Source organism: Myxocyprinus asiaticus, chromosome 25, assembly GCF_019703515.2.
Source record: "Myxocyprinus asiaticus isolate MX2 ecotype Aquarium Trade chromosome 25, UBuf_Myxa_2, whole genome shotgun sequence".
Lineage (NCBI taxonomy): Eukaryota > Metazoa > Chordata > Actinopteri > Cypriniformes > Catostomidae > Myxocyprinus > Myxocyprinus asiaticus.
The window spans coordinates 13,197,134-13,222,624 of record NC_059368.1 but is presented as its reverse complement, the minus strand read 5'-3'; the positions used below and the strand labels follow the sequence as shown (position 1 = coordinate 13,222,624).

At 37.4% G+C, this 25,491-nt stretch overlaps 1 protein-coding gene across 6 annotated transcripts in view; it reads left to right on the top strand.

Annotated features, from left to right (window-relative positions):
- The window catches only part of LOC127416172 (CYFIP-related Rac1 interactor A), a 41,512-nt gene extending 16,810 nt beyond the window's left edge, over positions 1 to 24,702 (top strand). Inside the window, exons 2-13 of one of the 6 annotated variants that reach the window (XM_051655364.1) lie at positions 5,443 to 5,496; positions 14,997 to 15,077; positions 15,614 to 15,693; positions 17,730 to 17,851; positions 17,995 to 18,100; positions 22,186 to 22,322; positions 22,427 to 22,504; positions 22,610 to 22,726; positions 22,867 to 22,946; positions 23,665 to 23,791; positions 23,884 to 23,954; positions 24,035 to 24,702. In XM_051655364.1, coding sequence (XP_051511324.1) covers positions 15,621 to 15,693; positions 17,730 to 17,851; positions 17,995 to 18,100; positions 22,186 to 22,322; positions 22,427 to 22,504; positions 22,610 to 22,726; positions 22,867 to 22,946; positions 23,665 to 23,791; positions 23,884 to 23,954; positions 24,035 to 24,098 — 975 coding nt within the window. In that variant the 5' untranslated portion in view covers positions 5,443 to 5,496; positions 14,997 to 15,077; positions 15,614 to 15,620 and the 3' untranslated portion in view covers positions 24,099 to 24,702. Of the gene's footprint in view, positions 1 to 4,637; positions 4,822 to 5,442; positions 5,497 to 14,996; positions 15,078 to 15,613; positions 15,694 to 17,729; positions 17,852 to 17,994; positions 18,101 to 22,185; positions 22,323 to 22,426; positions 22,505 to 22,609; positions 22,727 to 22,866; positions 22,947 to 23,664; positions 23,792 to 23,883; positions 23,955 to 24,034 lie in introns of those variants that run through there. The other 5 variants (XM_051655365.1, XM_051655367.1, XM_051655363.1 and 2 more) reach the window with 5 other exon arrangements.
- Positions 24,703 to 25,491: the final 789 nt, after the last annotated feature.

Here is a 25,491-nt window from a genome sequence, read left to right as displayed (position 1 = left end):
AGAAAAAATAAGGAAATGTTACGTTAACTGTATCACAACACAACATATGTAGGTGCTGAAAAGCTGAATTAAGAATTCGAAATCAGAAAGAGGGGCCTTTGTGTAGCTTAACCACCGGATGAACTGTGGGGAGTGGCTCTTAGGAGCTTCTTGAATGGCTGATGTGTTGAATTATATCTGGGTTAAACACTTAACATTGGCAAAATAATGCACTGAATAGATAGGATTAACACTAGGGCTAGGAATTGCCACCGACCCCCCCCCCCCAATTACAAAGATATTTCCTACCTGATTCGATATGTATTGCGATATTGTGATTCCGTAAGTGTTGCGATTTGATGTTTTGATATAATTTTTTTTTTTTAAAGATAAAAATAAACTTTAACTCTCTTTTTTCCTCAGAAAGAAATGTCTATTAAAAAAACAGTTGTGTCTGAAATGACAGTTGTTTCAATCTGTAATATAGCTTGCAGATAAAAGGTAGGGATGTGCAAAACTATCAATTTAAAACTACAATCGAGCAGTCAGTGCATTGTCTGGACTAGTTAATGCAAAGGAACCCACTTATAAGGCTGCATTATGTCCATTTGTATTCAACAAATAAATATATACAACATATCTTTTTAACTTATCAAACTAATTTTGTTATTTTAAAATATATATTACCACAGGCTGTTACTATTATCATAATGGTAATTTTGTAACATACAAATGGAGGCTAAATAGAAAACTTGTTCAAGAACCATTTTGCATATGCATCCTGAGTAAGTCTGAGATCTTATGCAGCGTTCTCATAGACCACTCTATTCTTATGAGCTGCTCCCAGATGACTGACAGAGAAAAAAAGTGAGAACTCACCATTTGCGCGACATGATTGAGCAACATGCATTGGCACCAAAGCGCAAATAAACTTATGAACAAAAAAGCAAACCAAACACGTGCATCGCCGGCAATTCTTTCATCTGTTCTTCAAAATATAATCAGGTGTGATTCCTCAAGCACGCGTCTTCGTGTATAGCGGCATTTCTTGTCAACGGTGGCTTGTAAATGTGCAAAATTACCTGCCACTGCGCAGGAATAACCTGGCTGTTAGATTAGAAATATCGCGGGGACGCAACATTCAGTTTACGCCACCCAACAATTTGATGAGCCTTTTTACAGCTAAACTATTTATTAAAGAAGTGTCAGACAGAATCTGCAGAGTGACTTCTGACAAATACTCTCCACAACACCTCTCAAAAAACTTTTGGATTATGCATAACAGGAACGTTGATCTCAGCAGAGGATTTTGACGTCTTACTGTGAACAAACGGCACTTTGATAGCTGTAGCAGCAGTGTATTAAAGGACTAAACGTAAAGAATTAAAGAGACAAAACTTCTCAAAGAGAAAACCTGTTAGTGTGGAACATTTGTACAAATATAGCTTCCTATATTTATCTATTAATCATTGCAGCATTGAGATAAACATGGATTTTTTTTTTAGTAAATAAAAGAATCGAGTTTTCATCAGGGTGACTGTTTTAAATTCGTTTTGCTCAAGAATCGCGATTTGTAACAGAATCGATTTTTTTTTCCCAGCCCTAATTAACACCTTTTCTTTTCCTACTTTAAAACATGAAAATGTTAGTGTGTGCATGGAAATTAATGTTGCCTCATGATTACAACCAGATCTTTTAGAGCCATGATGATGTCATCATTTAAAAGGCCAGCCATTGCCTAGAGGAGCTACAATTTCATGATGCGGTCAGTTTTTTTGGGACAGATCACCACCCATTTCACGACAATGAGTTTTGTCTCAGCCTCTGACTATGCTTCCAAATTATCCATTGTTTGGTCAGCAGCCACAGATTGTCATGTTTTTGCACTGGCATGCTATTGTGGCACTAACTACAAGTATAGAAGTGTGATGATAGTTCTGCTGTGATCCCCCAAGTGAAAATGGAATCTGGGAGTTGTTTGCTTGAAAATGTCATGCTGTCGATCATTTGGCCTGGGTCATTTGAAGAGCCCATCTGCCTCACGCAGTCACACAGTTTTGTCCTGGAGGTTAACAGCTGGTCAAAGTCTACTGCTCTGAAATTGGGCAGTACTCCTCCTCAGACTACTTGATATTGAGTAATATGGAGCATATCTGAGTTTTTTATTTAAAGCAAAGAGGTGATCTGCAATGATCGGCTAATTTAAAATCCATCAAGAATTTATGCTTTTCTCGTACATCTCTATTAGTCACTGTTCTGCTTTGAAACTCATTTTCAGCTCCTGTTCCTGTATACACAGAAATCCTTGGAAAAAACAAATACCAAGCATGTGATGTTGGCTAATTAATGATACTTGTTACAATATGTAATTAGTTTTGTTAATCTAAAAAGCCTTCCGTGTTAAGTGAAGCCAAGTACAACTTGTACTTTGATTCTAGGTCAGGATTAAGGGTGTAACAGTTCTCGGTAAAAAAACGAACCATACAGTTCGCCACCCATGATTCTGGAAGCATTGGGATCGCGGTTCACCTCAAGTTTATTGATGCATCTGGACCACAGAGTTTTGTGAAGAAAATAAAGAGTCAAATAGACATGCACAGTTACAACCTCCGCTAATGCACCTGAATAGATCTGTAGATGGATACGTTCCGCCTGTGTTTCACGTGGGTCAACTTGATTCATCACAGTTCTGCAAGGGTTGTGTGTAGTTGAAAATGGCAAGTGGAGAAAACGAGCCAATGATAGAGAAGTCCCCTGTGTTATTCAGGTCTCCTGTCTGGAAACATTTTCTTTTTGCAGTCAATTACAACAACGATGGTCAAAAAACGTTTACAAAACAGGCACTGTTTGCAGACATCGCTCGACACAAGTGCTGTATAATGGTAATACATCAACATATGATCATTTATGCCGAAATCACCGGGGAAAGATAGTGCGTGGCACGCACAGAGCCGCAGATGAGCCGAAACTGCACACACTCCCTTTCGTTTTTTAAGCGAGCACTCAGTGCTGATTCGGACAGGCATAAAACAATAACTAAAGTGACTGGAGTGTTCATTGCCATTGATATGTTTCCCTACTCTGCTGACAAAAATGTGTGATTTCCACGTATGATTAAAACACTCGAGCCACATCACAACATCCCTCGTATCCATTTTAATAGCAAAGTTCCTTCTATAGGGATGCACAAACTCTGAATGTTGAATATATGTGCAGTAGAGTTTGAAATGCATTTTATGTCGATGCATGTAGTGTAATAGTGCAGGTATTGAGTTAAAATGTTGATTTATTAATTGGAGAAAAGGGTTTTTTAGTTAAAGACCCAGCGAAAATGAACCATGGTTTTACTATAGTAATATTGTAGTAACCATGACTGCTTCTTTGCAGAAATCATGGTTTTGATACAATTAACCATGGCTTTACAACAGTAATGCTGTTGTTTACATATAGTAACCATAATTATGCTATATATTGTAAACATGTTGATTTTGTGGTTACTATGTTTTTACTACAAATACCATGGTTAAACTATGGTTACTGTAAAACAATTATTTTTATTCAGGGCAAACCTGTTCAAGTGTTTGTTACCAAATAGAGTATTTTTTTTCCCTGTACATTGCAAATACCGAACCGTATCGAAACCGTGACCCTAAAACCGTGATACAAACTGAACCTTGAGAAATTTGAACCATTACACCCCAGTCAGTATCTAGTGCTCATCATCTGTACTGCTGTGGTTCTGTTGCCTCAGCGGAAAGCTGTTACTCATATGTGCTTTGCTATGCAATTGCCCTTTAGTTGCTTTGGAGATTGTTGTCATCCTGGCAGAAAGCAGCGGGCAAATTGTGGTGATGCTTTATATACAGTATGTCTGCAGCAGCCGTGATTTTTCTGAGTGAATAGATTGTGAGAAAGTTAATAACTGACACCCATGTGAACATGATAGTTGTGTATTTGTTTGTGACAAGTGCTTTCTCCTTTATTTTTATGGTTTTTGCAAAGATTCTCATATTTCAGTAAGCAGAAATATTTCATTTTAACGCAGATAATCTTCAGACTCGTGAGCCAGGACCCTCCCTCATTTATCCTTTCAGTTTAATCTCAAATGATAACTGCTATTCAGCATGCTGCAGCTTATGTTACTGGGGTCACTGGAAAATTCCACTGCGAGTTCTGAAAAACATGTTTATTCTCTGGGAATTCTCTTTTCCTGATTTCAATAACTGGACCTGGTAAGAGGGAAATACCACAGATAAAATATCACATTAAATGCTTTAAATGCCATCATTGGCTAAAGGAAGATCTTCCCAAGTTGCCTTGCACTTATGGTTTTCCTGCAGGTGCCCATCTGCCATTAATGCCAAATGCTATGGCGTTTATTATAGTGTGTAACGTGGTGTTTTCTCATTCTGAAATTCCTCTGGTTTTTCAGAGCATGTAAAATAGAGTGATGGCTTCATAAGAGAGAGAAAGGTGAAGAGATGGAGGAGGAGCAGGAAAGACCACTCATCCGGCTCATGCGTCGAGCAGCCGTATGCCCATATAAGGGAGTGCGACTCCATGGCAGAGTCCCAGTGGGGTCTGTTCATGCCCTGTCCTCAGGTTTGAGCGGGGGAAGGGGAGCGTGAGCACTATGCACACTGACAGATGGAAGGCGAGCCAGAGGGAGGGAGTTCTTTATCTCTGTCTCTCTCTGTCTATTAGTCTGGGTTTATTAGCACTGTTGGTCCATAGTGATGCGTCAGTGCAGAAGAGGACGATATATTAATTTGGATCGGTGATCTTTATCTTCAGAAGATCAAGAAAGAGGGGAACTGGAACGCTGTATGGTGGGTGGCGACCGTGAGTACCACTGTGGGCTGATAAAGCCTCTCTGAAAAAGAAAAAAGGTCAACACATTGGTTTTGGCTCATCTTCTGTCAGGGCAACTCTAGAGAGACCTGCTTATTAAATGACTTCATCATTAAGGTAGCTTCCTTTTTCCTTGACAAATGGGTTAATTTTGCAGCTTAAAATTGTTTCAAAACTTGTGTGGCAAGTTTTTTTTTTTTTTTGCTTTAGAAAGTCTATGTATTATTGTCAAATTAGACTCTTTAGAGAAACCATGACCATAACTAATGGTACCTGCCCTCCAGAGTGTTTTGGGTTGCCATGAGTTGCACTGACTAGGAATTTCACTTGATATTTAAACCCCAGTTAAATTGTATCTTCAAATGTTTTTTTATTTTTTATTTATTTATTTTTTTTCAACTGGTGAAGCTTCTTGTTTGACATTTATTGATATTGTATCATATGTATCTAGTCAACTGTGTGTATTATCATTAGTTGCATATATAGTTTGGATTAGGGCATCCTGGTGTTTAATAAAGTCAAGTTTAGAACCAGCAAAAATAAATTGATGTTCTTTTTTCTTCATTCAACACAAGATGCAGGACTGATTTGTTGCTCTTTCTTTTGTTTCAGAATTAAGAACAAGTGGATGATCTAGAACGAAACATACATTCTCCTCCAGAAAAGGTAATAATGACAAACATGCACTGATAATGGCATCTTGTTGATAACAGCTAGATCAGATTTAAAGCTTTATCACTCTTACAAGTTTAATTAGGTGTTTGTTGTTAATATTAGCTTCATGAACAGTGCTTCTCTTGACACAGTAGTTTGTAACATTACCCTTTCTCTGTTGGCAAGTGGACTAAGGAATACAGGCAGACATTACAATAAACACAACTGCGGTAGACTCTGAATGAGTGCTGTGGTGTTTAGCCTCCACAAAACAGGATGTGTTGTAGTGTAGGCCCGGTGCCTCTCATAACGCATGCAGATTTTATAAACACAAACCGTCACTGGGGGAACCTCATTAGGAAGTGAATAAACCAGTAATTTGTGAAGCTGTTAATATAAGACCTAAGCGAGAGCAGGCTCTGTTTAAGGCCAACCGAGAAGCAAAAGTTAATTTACTGCTCTGTTTATGAGCTGCTCAGCATGCCGAGGCCAACAGAGGTCTTTTCAGACATGGATAAAATGGCTTATTGTTCTGCTCGCATGGCCTTTAATTGCTGCATACATGGTTTAATTGCAAAGCACAGAAGCTTTTGATTCGTTCCAATTCCTGTAGCCATGGGGGTCTCAACGTTACTGTACGTCCAGTGCTTCTGTCTTGCAGCTGGACTGAACTTAAGACAAAGCAGCTTGGACAATGAAATTAGTCTGCTCCTTTAAATATTTTAAATGCTTTTTTGAATGGTCTTACATCTGTGATACCTTGCAGCCTATAGCAAGACTGTGCTTTTTTTAGGAGCACAGTTGTAGTCCAGTTTTTTTTAAGAGATGGTAACATTAATGTGCCACAATATAACATGCACAAAAAGGCATGAGAAAACTGAGCTCATCAATTATGACAAAATTCAGGAACATAGTGTGAGTCATGACAAAGGAGTTTAAATTCTTATTAACCAAATTTTATATTTTCAGTTAATTTGACAGGCTGTCTGCCAAAAAAAAAAAAAAAAAAAAACAGCAGCTCATGTTAACCGGTTTCAAAGCCGTGAACATAAATATACAAAAACACAATGTTCAGTCTTTGAAGTGTGGTCGTCTTAAATGTATATAAGAGCTCTAAATTGACATCTGCACTGCTTAACACAATTAATGTTCCTGTCACACAATCTACAACAATCAAATGTGGTATATTTTGGTTGGCCAGACTTTGTAGACTTTTAATTTTTAAAGTAAAATTTGATGCTTTTCATTTCATTCAAGCTGACTAAAACGTCTCACACAACTTTTTCGCGCTTGCTCGGTTGACTGAAGTGATTAAAAGCAGCCAATCGCAGTGTAAAACATAACTATTGCACAGTGTAGATGCATTTGGGAGTTGCAATTTTTATTCCTATTGTAATATAAAACACTTCATGAGCAGGGTCGGGAATCTTTAGGCACCTCACGATTCGATCCAACTCTGGGAGTCACGATCTGATTTCAAAACGATTCCTGATATATCTTCATTTTTTTCTTATTGATTATTCTGCTGTGCAAAGGCAAAACTCAGTAACTTCACATTTTGACCAAAATTGGGGTTCTTACATTGTGTTCTAACCAGATGTGATGCGATGCCGCGACACGCGATAAAAGGTATCTTTTCCATGTTAATCAGAGTTTTTGTCCTAACCAGATGCGACACATGACGAGCGACAGCGACAGGGCTTTCTAGTTTTGGAATGGTTTCTATTTCTGCGACGTCGCGCCAGGCAGCGCAGTCAACACATACACTATATGGCCAAAAGTTTGTGGACACCCCCTTCTAATAAATGAATTTGTTTACTCCATTAAATCCAGTAAAGAATAATCTTAATGTTTCTTTATGTAATGGCTTGGGCTTTGTGTGCTTCCAAATTTGTGGCAACTGTTTGGGGATAGCCCTTTTCTGTTCCAGCATGACAATGCCCCTGTGAATAAAGAAATGGTTTACTGTGTCTGGCGTGGAAGAAATTGACTGGCCTTCACAAAGCCCAGACCTGAACCCCACTGATCACTTTTGGGGTGAACTGGAACAGCAACTGTAAGTCAGGCCCCAACAACCAACATCAGTTCCTGACCTCACTGATAGCCTTGTGTCTGAATGAGAGCAAATCTCTGCAGCCATGTTACTACATACAGTATAGTGGAAAGCCTTCCCAAAAGAGTGGAAGCTGTTATTACAGCAAAGGGGGAAATTGATGCCTAAGTTTTTGAAATCAAATTTTCATCAAGCACGTATGGTGTCCACAAACTTTTGGCCATATAGTGTAGGTCTAAAATTATTCTTATTGCCATATATTAAAGCCGGCATCTCATTAGAAGTTTAGAACAGCTTAAATTTTGGCCGAGGGTGTCAGACACCTACCGAATGTTGTGCTTGAGGTCTCGTTCTCTTTAGCCGGAGCTCTGTCACACACACACACAAACACACACACACTGGTTCAGAATGGTAGTGGGGAGACTAGCAAATTGCTCTCCGCTTCCCTGTTACGTGGAGATCGGTGAAATAACAATAGGAGTACCGTGTGAACATAAACAATCGTAACAGACTGAAGAAGGATGCAATTCATAAAGTAACTTTGCACTGTGTATGTGTGTGATTGCTTATTTATCCCCTCGGGGCTTGCCGTAGAAAGCGTTGTGGAGCTTCATTGAGAAAATGAGTTGCGTTTCATAAACACACTGTTCCGTCTGTGATTGCTCTGATTTCGACATTTTATTGCCAATAATTCTCATTTTAGTGTATGAATATCACGGTGTCGTGTCGCGTCTAGTTAGGACGAGGTGTCAGATTGCAAGTTGCCCTGTGGCAGACAGGTCTTGCTCAACTATAACCGGGTTTTGAGAAAATTGCAGTAACTATAAAATCCACACTCAAATCAAGTAACTACTTTGTTGGTGTACTGCGCAGCCTTTGTATGGCAGTATTGTCATCATAAAAAGTGATAAACACTGACCTCTTTACACAAGAAAATAAATTAAACACAATACTATTAAATAATTCAATTGAATGTTAAATAAACGTATATGTTTAAAGCATTGTTAATCATTTTTATTTAATGGTATTACATTTTTAATTAGAATAAATCTGTCCGAGGCCTTTTGATTTATTTTAACTATAACTACAGGTTGGTGCTCCAGGTTGATTACATAAGAAATTTGCTTTTGTGAGCATGCAGATGTCATCTTCTCCTTTTCTCACCACAAGCGATTAAGTGGCACAAATAGCAGGATTATTATTTTAAAAAATCTATCAAGCATCTCGTATGCGGCACTGTTCCATCTGTTTGCTCTGCGAGTAGAAGTCTCACCTGCTTAACATTTATGTAACAAGCCATCAGGTGTGCGAACTGTTCCAGATGCGAGAGACTGGCAATGTGCAACAGCAATTGAAAGAGCGCAAGAGGAGTAAAAGACATTGGGAAGCAGCAGACTAAAAATAATTCGAAAATAAAAACATCGCCCACATCCCCAGAACCGCTGTCTCATCATTATTTTCAGGTGTTTTTTGTTTCCCTTGTTGTACAAATTAGTGCAATAACAGGCACAAACACATATTTCATGTTCTTTGTTGACATGTAATCACGAAATCAACTCTACCATTGCCATGTGCGCGAGTTTGTGAATTAATTTCGGGATCGTAGTTATATACAGAGAATAATGGTGTGTGGTTGATACATCCAGGTTATGCGCATGTTTCTAACATCTGGCCCGTGCATAAGCGCCACTGCACTGCCGTGTTCTCAGAATCGATTAACCTGAGAATAGATTTTGTTCTCCCACCCCTACTTCAATCGGGTCACTGGCACCGGTACGCCTAAATAATTTTCAGTCATACACAGTAATTTTCAGTCACAAATGCAAAACACAAAGTGGTTTAATAAAACGGTGGCAACAGCAATATGATAAGACCCCAATGTTCAGTAAACAGTCAAATGTATTATTAATAATAGTCAGAATAAACACAAAAAATAATTTCAACTCCTCCCTCGGTAATGAAAAAAATCACGGTTATAGTAAGGGACTTGCAACGGAAGTAAATTGGGCCAGTCTGTAAACATTTAAATGCACATTGTTTCAAAAGTTAAAAAAAGCCACTATATAAACATTATACATGTTACAAATGTGATAAAATCACTTGCTAACCTTATCAGTGTAATGTTATAACCAATATTACAACTTATATCCAATATTATAGTGTCATGCCGTAAACCTGTGAGCAATTTTATCGCACTGAAATCATGGTAAACAGATTTTATCACACTAAAATCATGTTAACATATGTAATGTGTATTTAAACGTTTATGGACTGGCCTCATTCACTTCCATTAAAGCCAAATGTATAAGTCTGCGTACAGTTGAATGCTAGCTGTCAAATCATGCTTCATTTGACTGTGTGCGCATACACAAGTGGTTGGCGTGTGCGCGCTACGAGTGCTATGAGATTCTGGATGTAACCCTATAACACTGTATGTATCAAATATGATACACAATGTTTGACCACTCCTGTCTAACTCTCTGTTCAAGCTGAAAAGCAAAAAAAAAAAAACTTGTATGTAAGTTTCACATGTTTATGGTACCATCTAGTGGTTATTTGTGAAAAAAGTGGTTTCAATATTTATATCGATCTATTTAAAATGGCAGCGGACTTCCGCAGAAATGACAATTTTTTTGGGATAAATGACAGCTTATTTTAATAAAGTAAAAGTGACAGTAATGATTATATGGTTACTGATATTTTAAAATGAGTATTTGATGAATATAAGCAACCTATGCTTGGTAAAAAAAAAAAAAAAAGTATATTATTTTATTGAAAAGCATGTTGAAATTACATGTATCAAATATGATACAATAGGCTTTTGAGGTATATCTCTCAAGATAGCTTTGAAGAAGAGCTTTGAAAATTGTGACATATACTTTTTTATAAGATATATTTAAAGTGTGAACTAATATTTCTGTGTATTTTCATATATGCAGCCTGCTCTACCATTATAAAGATCTCATTATTTTACATTAGAAGAAATTATGAAGTCATCTTACCATAAGTTCCTGAGACCCAGGAACAATTTCCTTTTTTTAAATGTCATTATAGTGTTTGTTGCATAAAATACATATGATAAAAATTGTTTATTGCAAAATAAAAAAAATAAAAATAAAATGTGCATTGTATTTGATTTGCTGAATTGAACTGTGGTACATTTCAATCCATATTTATAGACCAAGGAGATGATGTTGTCATGGCCAAACTCTCAAACATTTGGTATCTCTGAAAAGCCCAAGGAGTCCTCTGATAAAACCCTAAGATTTACCACTGTAGCATGTATGGGCTAAGAAAAACTTATTCCTCAGGAGGATAATGACCTTTAAAGCCTAATGTATCAAATATGGTATATTAAATTTTTTTTTTTTAACAATTTATTTTTATATTTTGGTATAATATGGTACTAAAAATGTTTAATTCTAAATAATTTGAATTTTTTGACAATTCTTTCATATGTCAGGCTTTACAGGGTTAAGGAGTTTAGACCCAGTTTAGACAGACTGGTGTTATACAAAAGCAGGTATCTCCTGACCTCCGCACACATGCTCCATCGATGTGCACATCCATTGTCCTTATTTCCAGCTTCGTCTTCAGGGTAGGGTTGCAGCAGCTGTGCGTAAGGTCTCACTTAAGTTGAGACGTAAAGTTCACACTAAGGGCTTAGTAACTACTTGTTACTACTAAGTCAGTGCTTAATTTGGTTGCACCACATGTTCTTAAGGCAAGACTTAGCTAGTCGGTCGTAAGCTCTCCGTAAAGTAATGCGTAGTCGCATAATATGACGTTTACTTGTATTGATCCAATAAGCAGCCTTTAAATTTGTACACAGAAGTGTTAAACAGCCGTGAATTTCAGTTTGATCTTGTTACGGTTGATGTTCAAACCTTGTTTGCTCGCGTAACTGTAATAAATGATATTCCCATTGAAATACGATATGTAATAAAAGCCTATGTAAAAATAGCCTATGTAAATAACAGTATTCAATAACTGTATCTCAGATGAATAATGGGCAATAAATAAATACTAAAACATGGTGGAAAAATAGACATTTACTAATTGTAATATCTTATATATTTTGTATATGTTGAAATTTGACACTGGGCAGCATACACAGGAAAGTGCACCATTAGATCAGTTTCATGCTGAAAAAGTACGTTTTTTACATAATGTTTTCTCCCGTAAATGTAAACGAGTGTAAATGCTAACATCATCATAGGATATGTCGAAAGGACTGAAGCCTGTCAACCAAAACATGAGCTCATTGATGTCATTAAATGAGTCTACTTTTTTAATCCATCCGTTACTCCTGGTCGGAGGCTTCCATAAATATTTAGTTTATACGTAGGGTTACGTCCTACCTAAGTCTAATGGTGCAACGCTCACATATTTAGTAGTGCGTAAATTGTGACTTAGTGCCCATTTACGCCACAACTAGGCTAAGTTCTAACTTATCTATAGTTGGTGCGACCGGCCCCTGATGATTAGTGGCGATTTACATCTTTTAGCACTTCTTTGTGAAAGCAACGGCTCAACGGTGAGTGTTGCCAACTTGTGGACCCACTAATTAGTGCAAATAATTCTAGATGCATGTGCATTCTGCGCGTTCAGAGACGCACGGTTTGAAAAATCAGGCTGCGCGTGTTCAGATCACTCTGCCGATGCCAAAATTTGCATAACATGTCGAGTATGCATACGCGTGTTTGCGTGTGATCTAAGTATACTTTGGGCTTAAGTGCTTTATTGTAGCCTTGATCTTTATTTTTTTAAATAAATGAGTGACAAGTCCAATATTTTGTTAATCAACGTTATGCTGCAGATGCTGTCGGTTGAGCTAAAGTTTGTTCTGTATTGAACCTGGAACTTTCCTTTTAATACAGAATGTGCCGTCACAGGTGTGCGTTTATAGTGCGTTATAGTTTATATTTTATAACAGCTTCATACGTGCCTCATCCAATCAGAATTTAGATTCAGAACTGTCCGTTTTACTACAGCTAGTATTAATATCACCCAGATGCAAAAAACTGTACCATACATCAATTTCCCTTTATTAAGATTGTTGTTCATTTTAACTCTCGTTTTTATAAACAGGACGTTTTCTACAACATTCCCTTACCGACTTTCCTGGTTATTCCGGTTTAAAATATTTTCTCTTGCCCCTTATCTTCACAATTTTTCCATAGCTCCCAAAAGCATGTGAAGGGCACTAGAGCACTTGTGAAAGGTCTGTCAGTCTGACAAGCACAAGGAACATGTTAAAGGTTTTCATTACACTTCACAAACACACTGCCAAGGTCCCTCCAACATTTTTACACCATAAGGTCACCTCCTTAACGATGCAGGACAAGGCCTGTGTGCGTGTGCATGTGTTTTCTGATGCATTTGTAATAGCAGTATGTGGGCAGAGAGCTGGTCTGAATGCAGGCATGCTGAATTTGCCATACTGTGATGATTCTCTGTGTTGTATGATGAATAGAGTTCATAGTGATGGACACACACACTCTTGCACAGTGGCTTAGAAATGGGCAGAACGTTCTGTGCCTGCTTTGTTTCACAGCCACACGAGTAACAGTTTCTCATGCTTTTGCAAGTGCAGTTGTTCCGAAGGTTGGAGCACTGTAGATTTGACAGGAAACTTGTTTGAATCGGCTGCACTCGTGTGGTGGTTAACCACATACAGCAGAAACAGCATTGTCTTCACATCCTCTTGCATAGATGATTATCTGGAGAATCAAACTGTGACTTGTGGATTCAACCTTGTTTGAAGGGGCAGCTGTTAATCATTTCTAGACTTGTAGATGAATATGAAAAATTAAAATGCAAACTCATTAAATATTCTGGCTTAGGTTACATAGTCACTTTGCACACCACTACAGTGCATCCTTTTTAGATGCTGAGATTTACTACCAGAAATACCAGATAATGGGCCGGTTGCATAAATCTGTTTTAGACTAGTCTTACAAGTTAGTTGTCTAAAATGTTGGACTAGTCAGTAGCATAAAACTTAAATCAGCCTAATTTAAGACCAAAATGTAAGTCTACATAGCCCTAGGCTAACTTTCGTTGACATTTCTATGTTGCCATGGAAAATAACTCAACAAATCTTTTAAGCGAAGGTGTTGAGTGCCCACCGTCCACTACTTTTTTTTTTTTTTTTTTTTTTAAAGGGCGAAAATCCAATCGAAAGAGATCATCCCTATGCCCTACTCACTACGAAAGACGGAGCTCTTGATGTGGGCACTCTGATGGGAGCATGGCATCACAGTTTAAATGTAGCCTTCACTAAAGTCTTGTGAAAGGGCCCTTTGTGAAATAATTAATATTTTTTGTTTGGAACAACCTTTCGAGTAGCACCCCCTTCCCGAAGTGCCCTTCAAGGGCACATAAATGCCATTTGGAAAACGCCCTAAGTCATTCTGTGTCTTACTTTTCCCACAGTGCAGTGCGAATAAGACTGTCTTACTAAAAACAGCTGTGAGCTTGTTTTATGCAACAGACTTTCTCTGGCATCTTTAGTAAGTCAAACTAATTGTTAGACGCAGTCTCAAGTTAATGGCTATGTTTATGCAACTGGCCCAATAGCGTTATGATGTGCACTTGCTCCCTCTACTGGATCAAGTTGTTGCAACCATTGCCATGTATTTAAATGCATTACAGCAAGGGTTCCTTTTTGGTCAGCAGAACCCCTTGTCTAAAACCTAAATTATTTACTAATTAAGTAATGTTAACCTATTATTAAATGTAAAGTTTACAAGGTCTCCACATTTTTGTTGTTGTTTATTTTTATTTTAATAAGATCATTCAAGTTTTCCATTTAAATGTTTCATTATTATTATTATTATTATTATTATTATTATTACCATTTATGTTTTAAAAGTTATACATTTTCATTTATTATTTAATTAATTAGGCAATGAGAGCTGACGTGGTCAGGCACCATATAGACATACATAGGCAGATGCATTTGTTTTAAGTTCGCTTTCGTTGTTGCTGTATTATTAAAGGTCTGCCAGTATAACTAGGCATAGTTATTATATGAATCGAGTGATGTGTCTTAGCAAGGTATATAAAGAAAGACTGTCAGAATGAAGTATCAACTCAGCTATTTCTCCAGCCATTCTCTGTAATAAACAGAGTTAAAGCTGCTCCAGTAATTTTACTTACCACTTCTCGTATGTAATTAAGAGGAAAATTCTTAGTTACCACCCACAGCCAGAAGACAAAATAGTTTCTACTATTTGAAATGCATGCCGTCGTTTCAAATGAGGTCATATACTCTGTATAAAAGGCGTTGTAGTATTGTTTTCTTTTATTTAGCAAACATAGGTGAGATTCTGTAGAACATGTATTATTGAGAGTACTCCCATCAGTTGCTATGAATCAGGTGATATTTTTTAAAATGCAAGAGTTCTCATTGCTCCTTTTTTCATTCATTTCTTTATCATTATATCTGGATTAGGTTTCGCTGGAATGGGTAATCTTCTAAAAGTCCTTACAAGGGAAATAGAGAACTATCCACATTTTTTCCTGGACTTTGAAAGTAAGTTTTGTGAAGAGGTGGAGTCTGGGGTTGGCAAGACTATAACCAGTCGTTTTTCTCCATAGCGGTGGCTGGAGGAGCTGGACTGACTATCGAAATGCTTTCTTACAGAACAGTTTTCCCTCTTTGCTTCCCTTGGTGAATAAATGGTATGAAATGACAGTAAAGATTGATTCACATATTTGGTTCATTCTTAGCCATTTTAGTCTCTGCAACTCACATTTTCTTCATTTGAAAGTTTTATGCTATTTCTACTGCTGTAGAGAGCACTTGCACTTAAAGCTTGTCCTGGGAGTAAACTAGAATAAATGTGCTGCATTAATGATTTCTCAAAGGTTTTTAAATGAAAATGGTTTCGATTTAGGAAATGTTTCATGTTCACCATGAGAAACTGATGAGGGAAAGCTGTATTTAGGAGCATGAAACTAGGCAGAATGACTCTTTTACGCTCAATGAAGTCCTGTGATGTTACTGTCCTTGACATGCAACACCTATCTCTTTCTCTCTCTTTTTCTCTTCTGGCTTTTCTCTTTCAGAAACCAAATGGGGAATCTGTTAAAAGTGCTCACTTGCACAGAGTTTGATCAGGGGCCAAACTTTTTCCTTGACTTTGAAAGTGAGCAGAGCTTTTGCCTGGCCTTGTGTCTGTCAATTTTTCCAGCTGCTAACATTTTGCAAGTAGCATTGTCTGAATCGTCCTTGAAAACAGCAAAACAGAGCTTCACAATCCTTTTGCATTGCAAATGTTTTGTGCAAATGAGGTTGATAGTGAAAGTAGTTTGCATATCCTCTCATTTTCTGAACGTCCAGTCTTTCACTCAGTCTAGTTACTCCATTAAGATTGCATATGCAAAAATGGTTCTTTGAAATTCTGATTTGTTGCTGGCAAACCTATGTGCATGAAAACCAATCATCAGTATTTGTAACTAACAACAACTTCAATGCAGCTGTGTTGGTCTGTGTAGCAGCACTCACTCTGTATTACATTCTCTGAGAAATGATCTGCTTGCTCTTTTCAGCTGTGCTCCTGCTTGTTCTGTGACATTTTCCTGAAATTGGCATGACATTCTGTCTTCTCTGGTCTTTACTTGTCTCTTTCTAAAATCTTAGACCTGTCAAACCTTTATACCTCTGTATACTTACCCAGTAAAAATTTAAAGCTGAAGTTTGTGATGTTGAAATACTTTCTCCCATCCAGTTTAATGTGCAGTGACAACTTTAAGTAAGCCACTTATTGTGGTTATTTCCTCTATAACTGTAAGCACTGTGTCTATGTGACTTTTTAAAAATGGCTCTGTTTGTTTTAGCGGCCCGTCCAGCCAGACACAAAAACAGTGACACAACCAATAGCGTGAGTTTGGAGCAGGACTATCTGTTTGCTCAATCAATGGCAGATGTGGGAGTATTCGGGAAAGCTGTTTGAAAACAATGTTCATTTTGCAGTTCCGTTTGATGGTGGTTGTGGTGAAAAGAAATTACACACTTCAGCTTTAAACCCTCTGTGACCCTGTTCAAACCCAATTATATTATATTACATTGCACTGTAAATATGATTTATTTTTCTATCCGTAGACTTTAAAGAGAGCTTCACCCAAAATGTTCAACATTTCCTTAATGTTGTGTTTTTTAATGAATTTCAGGAGCCATAACCCACAAATAAGCTAGAAATAAATTTTTGGTATAAGCATCTCCATGAAATTTGGAAATATTGGGGAATCTCTGCTTTAAACCAAACAAAAATTATGATTAGTTAGATTTTATTGCAGGATGCATATTTACAGTATATGCATTTATGATATACGTGTGTGTGTGTGCGCGTGCGTGTGCGTGTGTTCGCATGTATGTGTGTGCTGTATGAAGTACACACAAAAATATTTGGCCACTTGTATCAATGTCATTGCCTATAGATAACATTATATCAAACCAAATGGCATTTATTTTAAATATCGTATAAGCACACTTTTCAAGCAAAAGATTTCACAAAAAGAGGTTTTAAATTATAAAATAATACATGCACTGTTTAAAATTAAATGCAAAAATATTGGGACATGTTCCGGTTGCCAAACCGGCTGCAAGTAGAATATGTCCATTAATGTGATGAACTACACCTGTGGTTACTCAGCGAGGGCACCCTGTGGGGAACTGAATTCATGCTTTAAATAAAATGATTTTGAAACAATTTGATTATAAATAAAAGCTAAAATGGAAACGTAAGAAAAGTACAGTTAGGTCTGAGAAAAGGTCTAGCATCCTTTGTTTGCAGATGCCATTTTGTTTGATATTTTATTACCTAACACCTGTCCTAACCAGACGTGACAAAGTGACAAGCGATAAATCTCTTTATGCAAATCTATGTTTTTGTCCTAACTAGCCATGACCATTCTAAGTGACAAATGACAGGACAAATGAAATTTTTCACTGTTTCTGTTTGTGCTGTGAGGTGCTTGGTGGCCCAACCTACAGTGAAATATAATTTTTTCAAAATCGCGCTCCAGATAACTGTATACTTAACATCAGTTATGTTGTAATTGGCTTGAAATCTTGTTGCTGGAAATTGTGTTGCGCTTGTTTAGGACACGGTGTAAAGCAATGAAATTCATTGCATTAGATAACTAGTGTTTGTTATTGTGTAATGAAGTTGATTTGTTTTAGATGCGCAGCCAACAGACTGTGAGAGAGACGTGTGGAACCAGGTGAACGCTGTACTCCAGGAGTCGGAGAGCATCCTGTCTGGCTTACAGGCCTACAAGGGGGCGGGTCAGGAAATACGAGATGTATGTCTGACACCTGCAAATATATTACAAGAAATAGAAAAAAAAAAAGAAAAATATTATTGTTTTTGCTTTGTAGGTCAGTCAACTCATTTTAAAAGCATTCTCAATGCAAATTAAATTGAATGACTTGCTTTTCATTTTAGGCAATACAGAATCCTAATGACATGCTCCTTCAGGAGAGAGCATGGAACTCCGTGTGTCCCCTTGTTATCCGCCTAAAGAAGTTCTATGCCTTTTCATTGAAACTAGGTAAACTGACATAATTACATCCATACAAATGGGGTGTTGTTTCAACTTTGGGCAATTTAATGTCCCAGGGGTTGATTTTTATTAAATCAGATTTCATAATTTTACTTATTGTAAACTTTTTACTAGGATGAAATCTTTTTTTTTTGTTTTTTTTTTTGGTTCTTTTCAAATGCCTTTAATGTATAGATTTTATTGTTTTAGGTCTTGTCCCAGACCTAGACTTTCAATATTAAACTATGAAAATCCATTACAAAAATATATTTATTTTACATGTTTAAAACTATGATAATTTAAACAAAGAGTAAAATAAACAAACCATTTCAACATGTTAATGTGTGAAAATTATTTCTATCAATTTTTCAAATATTATGAGTCATTTATATGACTCCAAACAATTTAGCTCCTAATAAATTTATTTCAAAAGTTAGTGCACTTATTTAACCAAGTTGACTTAAGTGTCAGTGAAGAGCATACGTGAGATGAAATATGTGATAAGTGATGTTTGAAGAAAACAAAGGTAAATCAAGGTAAATACCATTTGTGTGCAAATTTTGTTTTCTTTATTGCATTGTTTCCGATCAAGCTGTAATTTTGCCAAATAATCCAAGTGTGAAAATATTATATAATTGTGTCTTTTGGATACATACAATTTTATCTATGAAATTAGCCCTAGCAATACAAAGAGTCAGACAGATTCCATTATATCTTAAAAACATAAAACAAATTAATTATCACAGTCATTTCCACCACAGAATTCTATTAGACACAATACAGAATTTGAGATGTGGAAATATCCAGGACTTTAAGAAAAAAATGACAAAAATGATGATTTCCTGTAATTCATGTACATACACTGTTGGACATTGTTAGTACAGTTGAAGTCAGAAGTTTACATACACTTAGGTTGAAGTCATTAAAACTAATTTTTTTAACCACTCCACAGATTTAATATTAGCAAACTATAGTTTTGGCAAGTCGTTTAGGACATCTACTTTGTGCATGACATGAGTAATTTTTCAGAAAATTGTTTACAGACAGATTGTTTCACATTTAATTGACTATATCACAATTCCAGTGGGTCAGAAGTTTACATACACCAAGTTAACTGTGCCTTTAAGCAGCTTGGAAAATTCCAGTTAGCATCTGATAGGAGGTGTACCTGTGGATGCATTTTAAGGCCTACCTTCAAACTCACTGCCTCTTTGCCATGATGACATCATGGGAAAATCAAAAGAAATCAGCCAAGACCTCAAAAAAACAAAAACAAAAAAACAAACAGTTGTGGACCTCCACACGTCTGGTTCATCTTTACGAGCAATTTCCAAATGCCTGAAGTTACCATATCTATCTGTACAAACAATAGTATGCGAGTATAAACACCATGGGACCACGCAGCCATCATACTGCTTAGGAAGGAGACACATTCTGTCTCCTAGAGATGAACATAGTTTGGTGCGAAAAGTGCAAATCAATCCCAGAACAACAGCAAAGGACCTTGTGAAGATGCTGGAGGAAACAGGTAAACAAGTATCTATAGCCACAGTAAAGCGAGTCCTATATCGACATAACTTGAAATACTGCTCAGCAAGGAAGAAGCCACTGCTCCAAAACTGCCATAAAAAAGCCAGACTGCAGTTTGCAAGTGCACATGGGGACAAAGATCTTACTTTTTGGAGAAATATCCTCTGGTCTAATGACCATCGTTATGTTTGGAGGAAAAAGGGTGAGGCTTGCAAGCTGAAGAACACCATCCCAACCGTGAAGCATGGGGGTGGCAGCATCATGTTGTGGGGGTGCTTTGCTGCTGGAGGGACTGGTGCACTTCACAAAATAGATGGCATCATGAGGAAGGAAAATTATGTGGATATATCAAAGCAACATCTCAAGACATCAGCCAGAAAGTTAAAGCTCGGTCGCAAATGGGTCTATCAAATGGACAATGACCCCAAGCATACCTACAAAGTTGTGGCAAAATGGCTTAAGGAAAACAAAGTCAAGGTATTGGAGTGGCCATCACAAAGCCCTGACCTCAATCCGATAGAAAATTTGTGGGCAGAACTGAAAAAGCCTGTGTGAGCAAGGAGGCCTACAAACCTGACTTAGTTACACCAGTTCTGTCTGGAGGAATGGGCCAAAATTCCAGCAACTTATTGTGAGAAGCTTGTGGAAGACTACCCAAAACTTGGGTCTGAACCAAGTTAAACAATTTAAAGGCAATGCTACCAAATACAACAGTGTATGTAAACTTCTGACCCACTGGGAATGTGATGAAAGAAATAAAAGCTGAAATAAATCATTATCTCTACTATTATTCTGACATTTCACATTCTTAAAAAAAGTAGTGATCCTAACTGACCTAAGACAGGGAATGTTTTCTACGATTAAATGTCAGGAATTGTAAAAAAACTAAGTTTAAATGTTTTTGGCTAAGGTGACTTAAACTGTATATAAATGAAATAAACTAGTGAGAGTGTTAAATTATGTTTTAACAGGATTTAACTTCCTAGAAATTCTCAGGGATAAAAGTGCCCGAAATTGAAGAAACACCCATGTATTTTGTCATTGGGCTGTAAAATTGTAATGCGAGCTCTATACAGTGCATCCGGAAAGTATTCACAGCGCTTCACTTTTTCCACATTTTGTTATGTTACAGCCTTATTCCAAAATGGATTAAATTCATTATTTTCCTCAAAATTCTACAAACAATACCCCGTAATGACAACATGAAAGAAGTTTGTTTGAAATCTTTGCAAATTTATTAAAAATAAAAAACGAAAAAAAATCACATGTTCATAAGTATTCACAGCCTTTGCCATGACACTCAAAATTGAGCTCAGGTGCATCCTGTTTCCACTGATCATCCTTGAGATGTTTCTACAACTTGATTGGAGTCCACCTGTGGTAAATTCAGTTGATTGGACATGATTTGGAAAGGCACACACCTGTCTATATAAGGTCCCACAGTTAACAGTGCATGTCAGAGCACAAACCAAGCCATGAAGTCCAAGGAATTGTCTGTAGACCTCCGAGACAGGATTGTATCGAGGCACAGATCTGGGGAAGGGTACAGAAACATTTCTGCAGCATTGAAGGTCCCAATGAGCACAGTGGCCTCCATCATCCGTAAATGGAAGAAGTTTGGAACCACCAGGACTCTTCCTAGAGCTGGCCGCCTGGCCAAACTGAGCAATTGGGGGAGAAGGGCCTTAGTCAGGGAGGTGACCAAGAACCCGATGGTCACCCTGACAGAGCTCCAGCGTTTCTCTGTGGAGAGAGGAGAACCTTCCAGAAGAACAACCATCTCTGCAGCACTCCACCAATCAGGCCTGTATGGTAGAGTGGCCAGACGGAAGCCACTCCTCAGTAAAAGGCACATGGCAGCCCACCTGGAGTTTGCCAAAAGGCACCTGAAGGACTCTCAGACCATGAGAAACAAAGATTGGACTCTTTGGCCTGAATGGCAAGCGTCATGCCTGGAGGAAACCAGGTACCGCCCATCACCTGGCCAATACCATCCCTACAGTGAAGCATGGTGGTGGCAGCATCATGCTGTGGGGATGTTTTTCAGTGGCAGGGACTGGGAGTCTAGTCAGGATCGAGGGAAAGATGAATGCAGCAATGTACAGAGACATGAACCCGATTGAACATCTCTGGAGAGATCTGAAAATGGCTGTGCACCGACGCTCCCCATCCAACCTGATGGAGCTTGAGAGGTCCTGCAAAGAAGAATGGGAGAAACTGCCCAAAAATAGGTGTGCCAAGCTTGTAGCATCATACTCAAAAAGACTTGAGGCTGTAATTGGTGCCAAAGGTGCTTCAACAAAGTATTGAGCAAAGGCTGTGAATACTTATGTACATGTGATTTATTTATTTATTTATTTATTTTTAATAAATTTGCAAAGATTTCAAACAAACTTCTTTCACGTTGTCATTATGGGTACTGTTTGTAGAATTCTGAGGAAAATAATGAATTTTATCCATTTTGGAATAAGGCTGTAACATAACAAAATGTGGAAAAAGTGAAGCGCTGTGAATACTTTCCGGATGCACTGTATCTAATCTGATTTCTCCTCTCATCCATGTAGAGGAAGCGCTGAAGAGCCTCTTGGAGTCACTGACATGTCCACCGTACACTCCCACTCAGCACCTGGAGAGGGAGCAGGCCCTCGCTAAACAGTTTGCAGAAATCCTGCATTTCACCCTCCGCTTTGATGAGCTGAAGGTGCCAGCTGATTCTGTTTCTTGTTCTTTGCTGTGTTCACTAGTCATTTTAGGGGAATCCAAGAAAGAAAAGCATAGCTCACCATATTGTGTCATCTTTTTTAGATGAGAATTCCGGCAATCCAGAATGACTTCAGCTACTACAGAAGAACAATAAGTCGAAATAGATTAAACAACATGAATGTAAGTGCAGTGACCTGACATGTCATGGTACAGTACACAGGATATTGTCCACACATTCATGTTTTTTTTTTTTTTGCTTGTTTGATTTTTTTCTTCTCTTTCAAGTTGGATATTGAAAATGAGGTCAATAATGAAATGGCAAACAGAATGTCTCTATTCTATGCGGAGGCCACACCCATGCTGAAGACTCTGAGCACAGCGACAACAAACTTTGTTACAGAGGTAGGTGGTGTTTAGCTCTCATCACATTCTGTAGAATACAAGGCTGATTGATTTGAAAGGATCAACGGTTATGTTAAGTTGCAGAAAAGAAAATACAAAATTGTTTCATATATTGATAAATATACCCCCTCATTGTGCAGAATAAGACATTACCTCTTGAGAACACCACAGACTGCCTGAGCACCATGGCAAGTGTATGCAAGGTCATGCTGGAGACGCCGTGAGTACCCAGTCGATCCCCTCCTCATTTCCCTTTTAATATGTCTGCTCTTTTAAACATAAACATGCCATAATCATGTAATTAAGGATTGGAAATTGAGAAGAACTTCAGTGTGGACAGTTTAGTTCTCTGTCTTTGTATTATTGGTGGGTTAACTTACAGTAAGACTGTTTGGGTTTCTACAGTCCTGGTCCTGGAAATACCAGGGAATTTTTAAATAGTTTTTCCAGACTGGAAATGTCACGGAAATTGATAAAATCTTAAAATCTTTAAGTCAATGAAGTTTCTATGATGAAATTTCTTTTTCTAGTTTGATTCTGAAATGCTCAATTTCAGTTCAAAATTTCAGCAGCTAGATGTTGCTCTTGTGTACCATAAGAACTTGCTCTCAAGCCAATGTGTAACATCAGTCTGTCTATTTGAAGGAAACTACTTGTGTGGCTTATTGCCCAGCAAATGTTGCTTGATATTAACTATTTCTTATGAGACAGTCTTTCTCAAGGTGGCACATGGGGGTTTAGAAAGCTGAGATTTCAAATCTCTGGACTTTTTTATCTTGGGACATTAGAACTCTAATCATTATCATAATGATAATCATTGTCAAGAAATCATAAATGACTGCGAAAGTGATGAAAATGAATTGTTCAAAAGGTGAAGGAATTCTGTTAAGAAGTATGTCATTGTGCCAGTAAGCTCAGTCTTTTTGCTCTGCTAACAGAGAATACACAAGCCGTTTCAACAGTGATGAGACTCTCCTCTTTTGTATGAGGGTAATGGTGGGGGTTATTATCCTTTACGACCATGTGCATCCAAACGGTGCTTTCAACAAATCCTCAAAAATCGATGTAAGACTACATCCACATATTTCCTCAATCAACCAAAATATTTTTTCCTTATTTTATCGGATTAAAAATGACAGTTTACAATTTTTCTTTAGATGAAAGGGTGCATTAAAGTCTTGAAAGATCAGCCTGCAGATAATGTTGAAGGTCTCCTCAATGCCCTCAAGTAAGTTTCCCTCCCTTTTCTTTGTTATAAGCTTCACAATGATCATTACATTATTTTTTGTCTTTTTTTCTTACCACCAGGTTCACCACAAAACACCTGAACGATGAGTCCACTCCAAAAAATATCCGAACAATGCTCCAGTAATGTTTTTTTAGGTGAAGCGGGTCAATATTCTGACCTCAAAAGATGTATATGTTTACATTTATTTAAGGACTTGATGTTAATACTTTGGTGTATTTACATAGTCATTCCCTCCAAGTTACTTCAGTGTAAAGAAAGCAAACCTTTATTCTTAACAAATTGTGCAAAAGCGCAAATAAAGAAACCAAGCAGCCTTATGAAAATTCATTCAACAAACAATATTTGCAATGTTGCTTTCAAATAAATAACAGTGATCATATTAACCAAAGGGGCTGATGCATTGGTTGTGAGTTACACTGTACAGTGAAGTGCTATTGGCTATAGTGTAGTCAATAGTGCATGAGGAAAGTGTTTGGATCATTGTGCTTTTGTATTTTATAATACGGTAATGATGAGAAAAGACAGTTCTGTAAAACACCATAATGTGATGTAACCAATTTGTTCTGTATTTTCAAATCTGTTTTGGCTAAAGGTGGAGATATCAGCTTTTATTTTTGTTAATATGTGATGTGTGCTCTTCATGTCTGTGTGCCTTTTTGTTTCTAACACAGTTGTTGCTCATCAATACAGCTTTAAATTTTGAAATAAAATTGACATTTTGATTATATTTCATGTGACTGACTGGCAGAAAATGCCTCACTTGCCTGCCTGTAGCTGTAGCTGATGTATGCTGTAATGCAAATCAAGGGACAAATAAATCATGACTCTGCCCAAATCTGTCCAGATTACATCCCGAATGAGGACAGATTCTGCAATGCCTAGATTGAGTCTGATTTATTGTTAAAAACATCTTGACAGAATAATCTACATTCATATTGAAGTGTTACATGTTTATATACAAGCTTACAATTTATTTTTTTTTTCTGACTCATGGTAACATAAAGAAATCTTTAAAAGAAGCTACATGCTACTATTCACTTTAGCTTTAAAAGTAAGGCTCTTAAAAGACAAGAAAAAAAAAATCTGTGATTTTGTGTTGCAAGTTGCTAATTTGTCCCAGTACTAAATATCAAAATAGTGCTGCAGTCTTTCAGATAAGCTAAGCAAAGGGTGGGTTTTCCAAAAATACAAACCTCTGAGTTTAAGCATATACAACACTCATTTACCTGAGACCTTATTACATTTAGGTTCAGTTTGAAATATCTGTTTATTGCTCGATTTCTCCTTGACACTATTTTTATCCTTTAACACCTGATGGCAGTGTTGCTCTATTCTTGCTCTTGTTCTAGAGTTTGCTGGAAATATCATTCCACCGAAGGAAGACTGTCTAATCAGCCCAGAGACCATCAGTTAGCATATCTGTATTTAATTAGACACCGCTCAAACTCATATATGAAATCATATGTCATAGTGACACACAAGGTATACAGTATCTATATGATTCATCTTCTTGTTA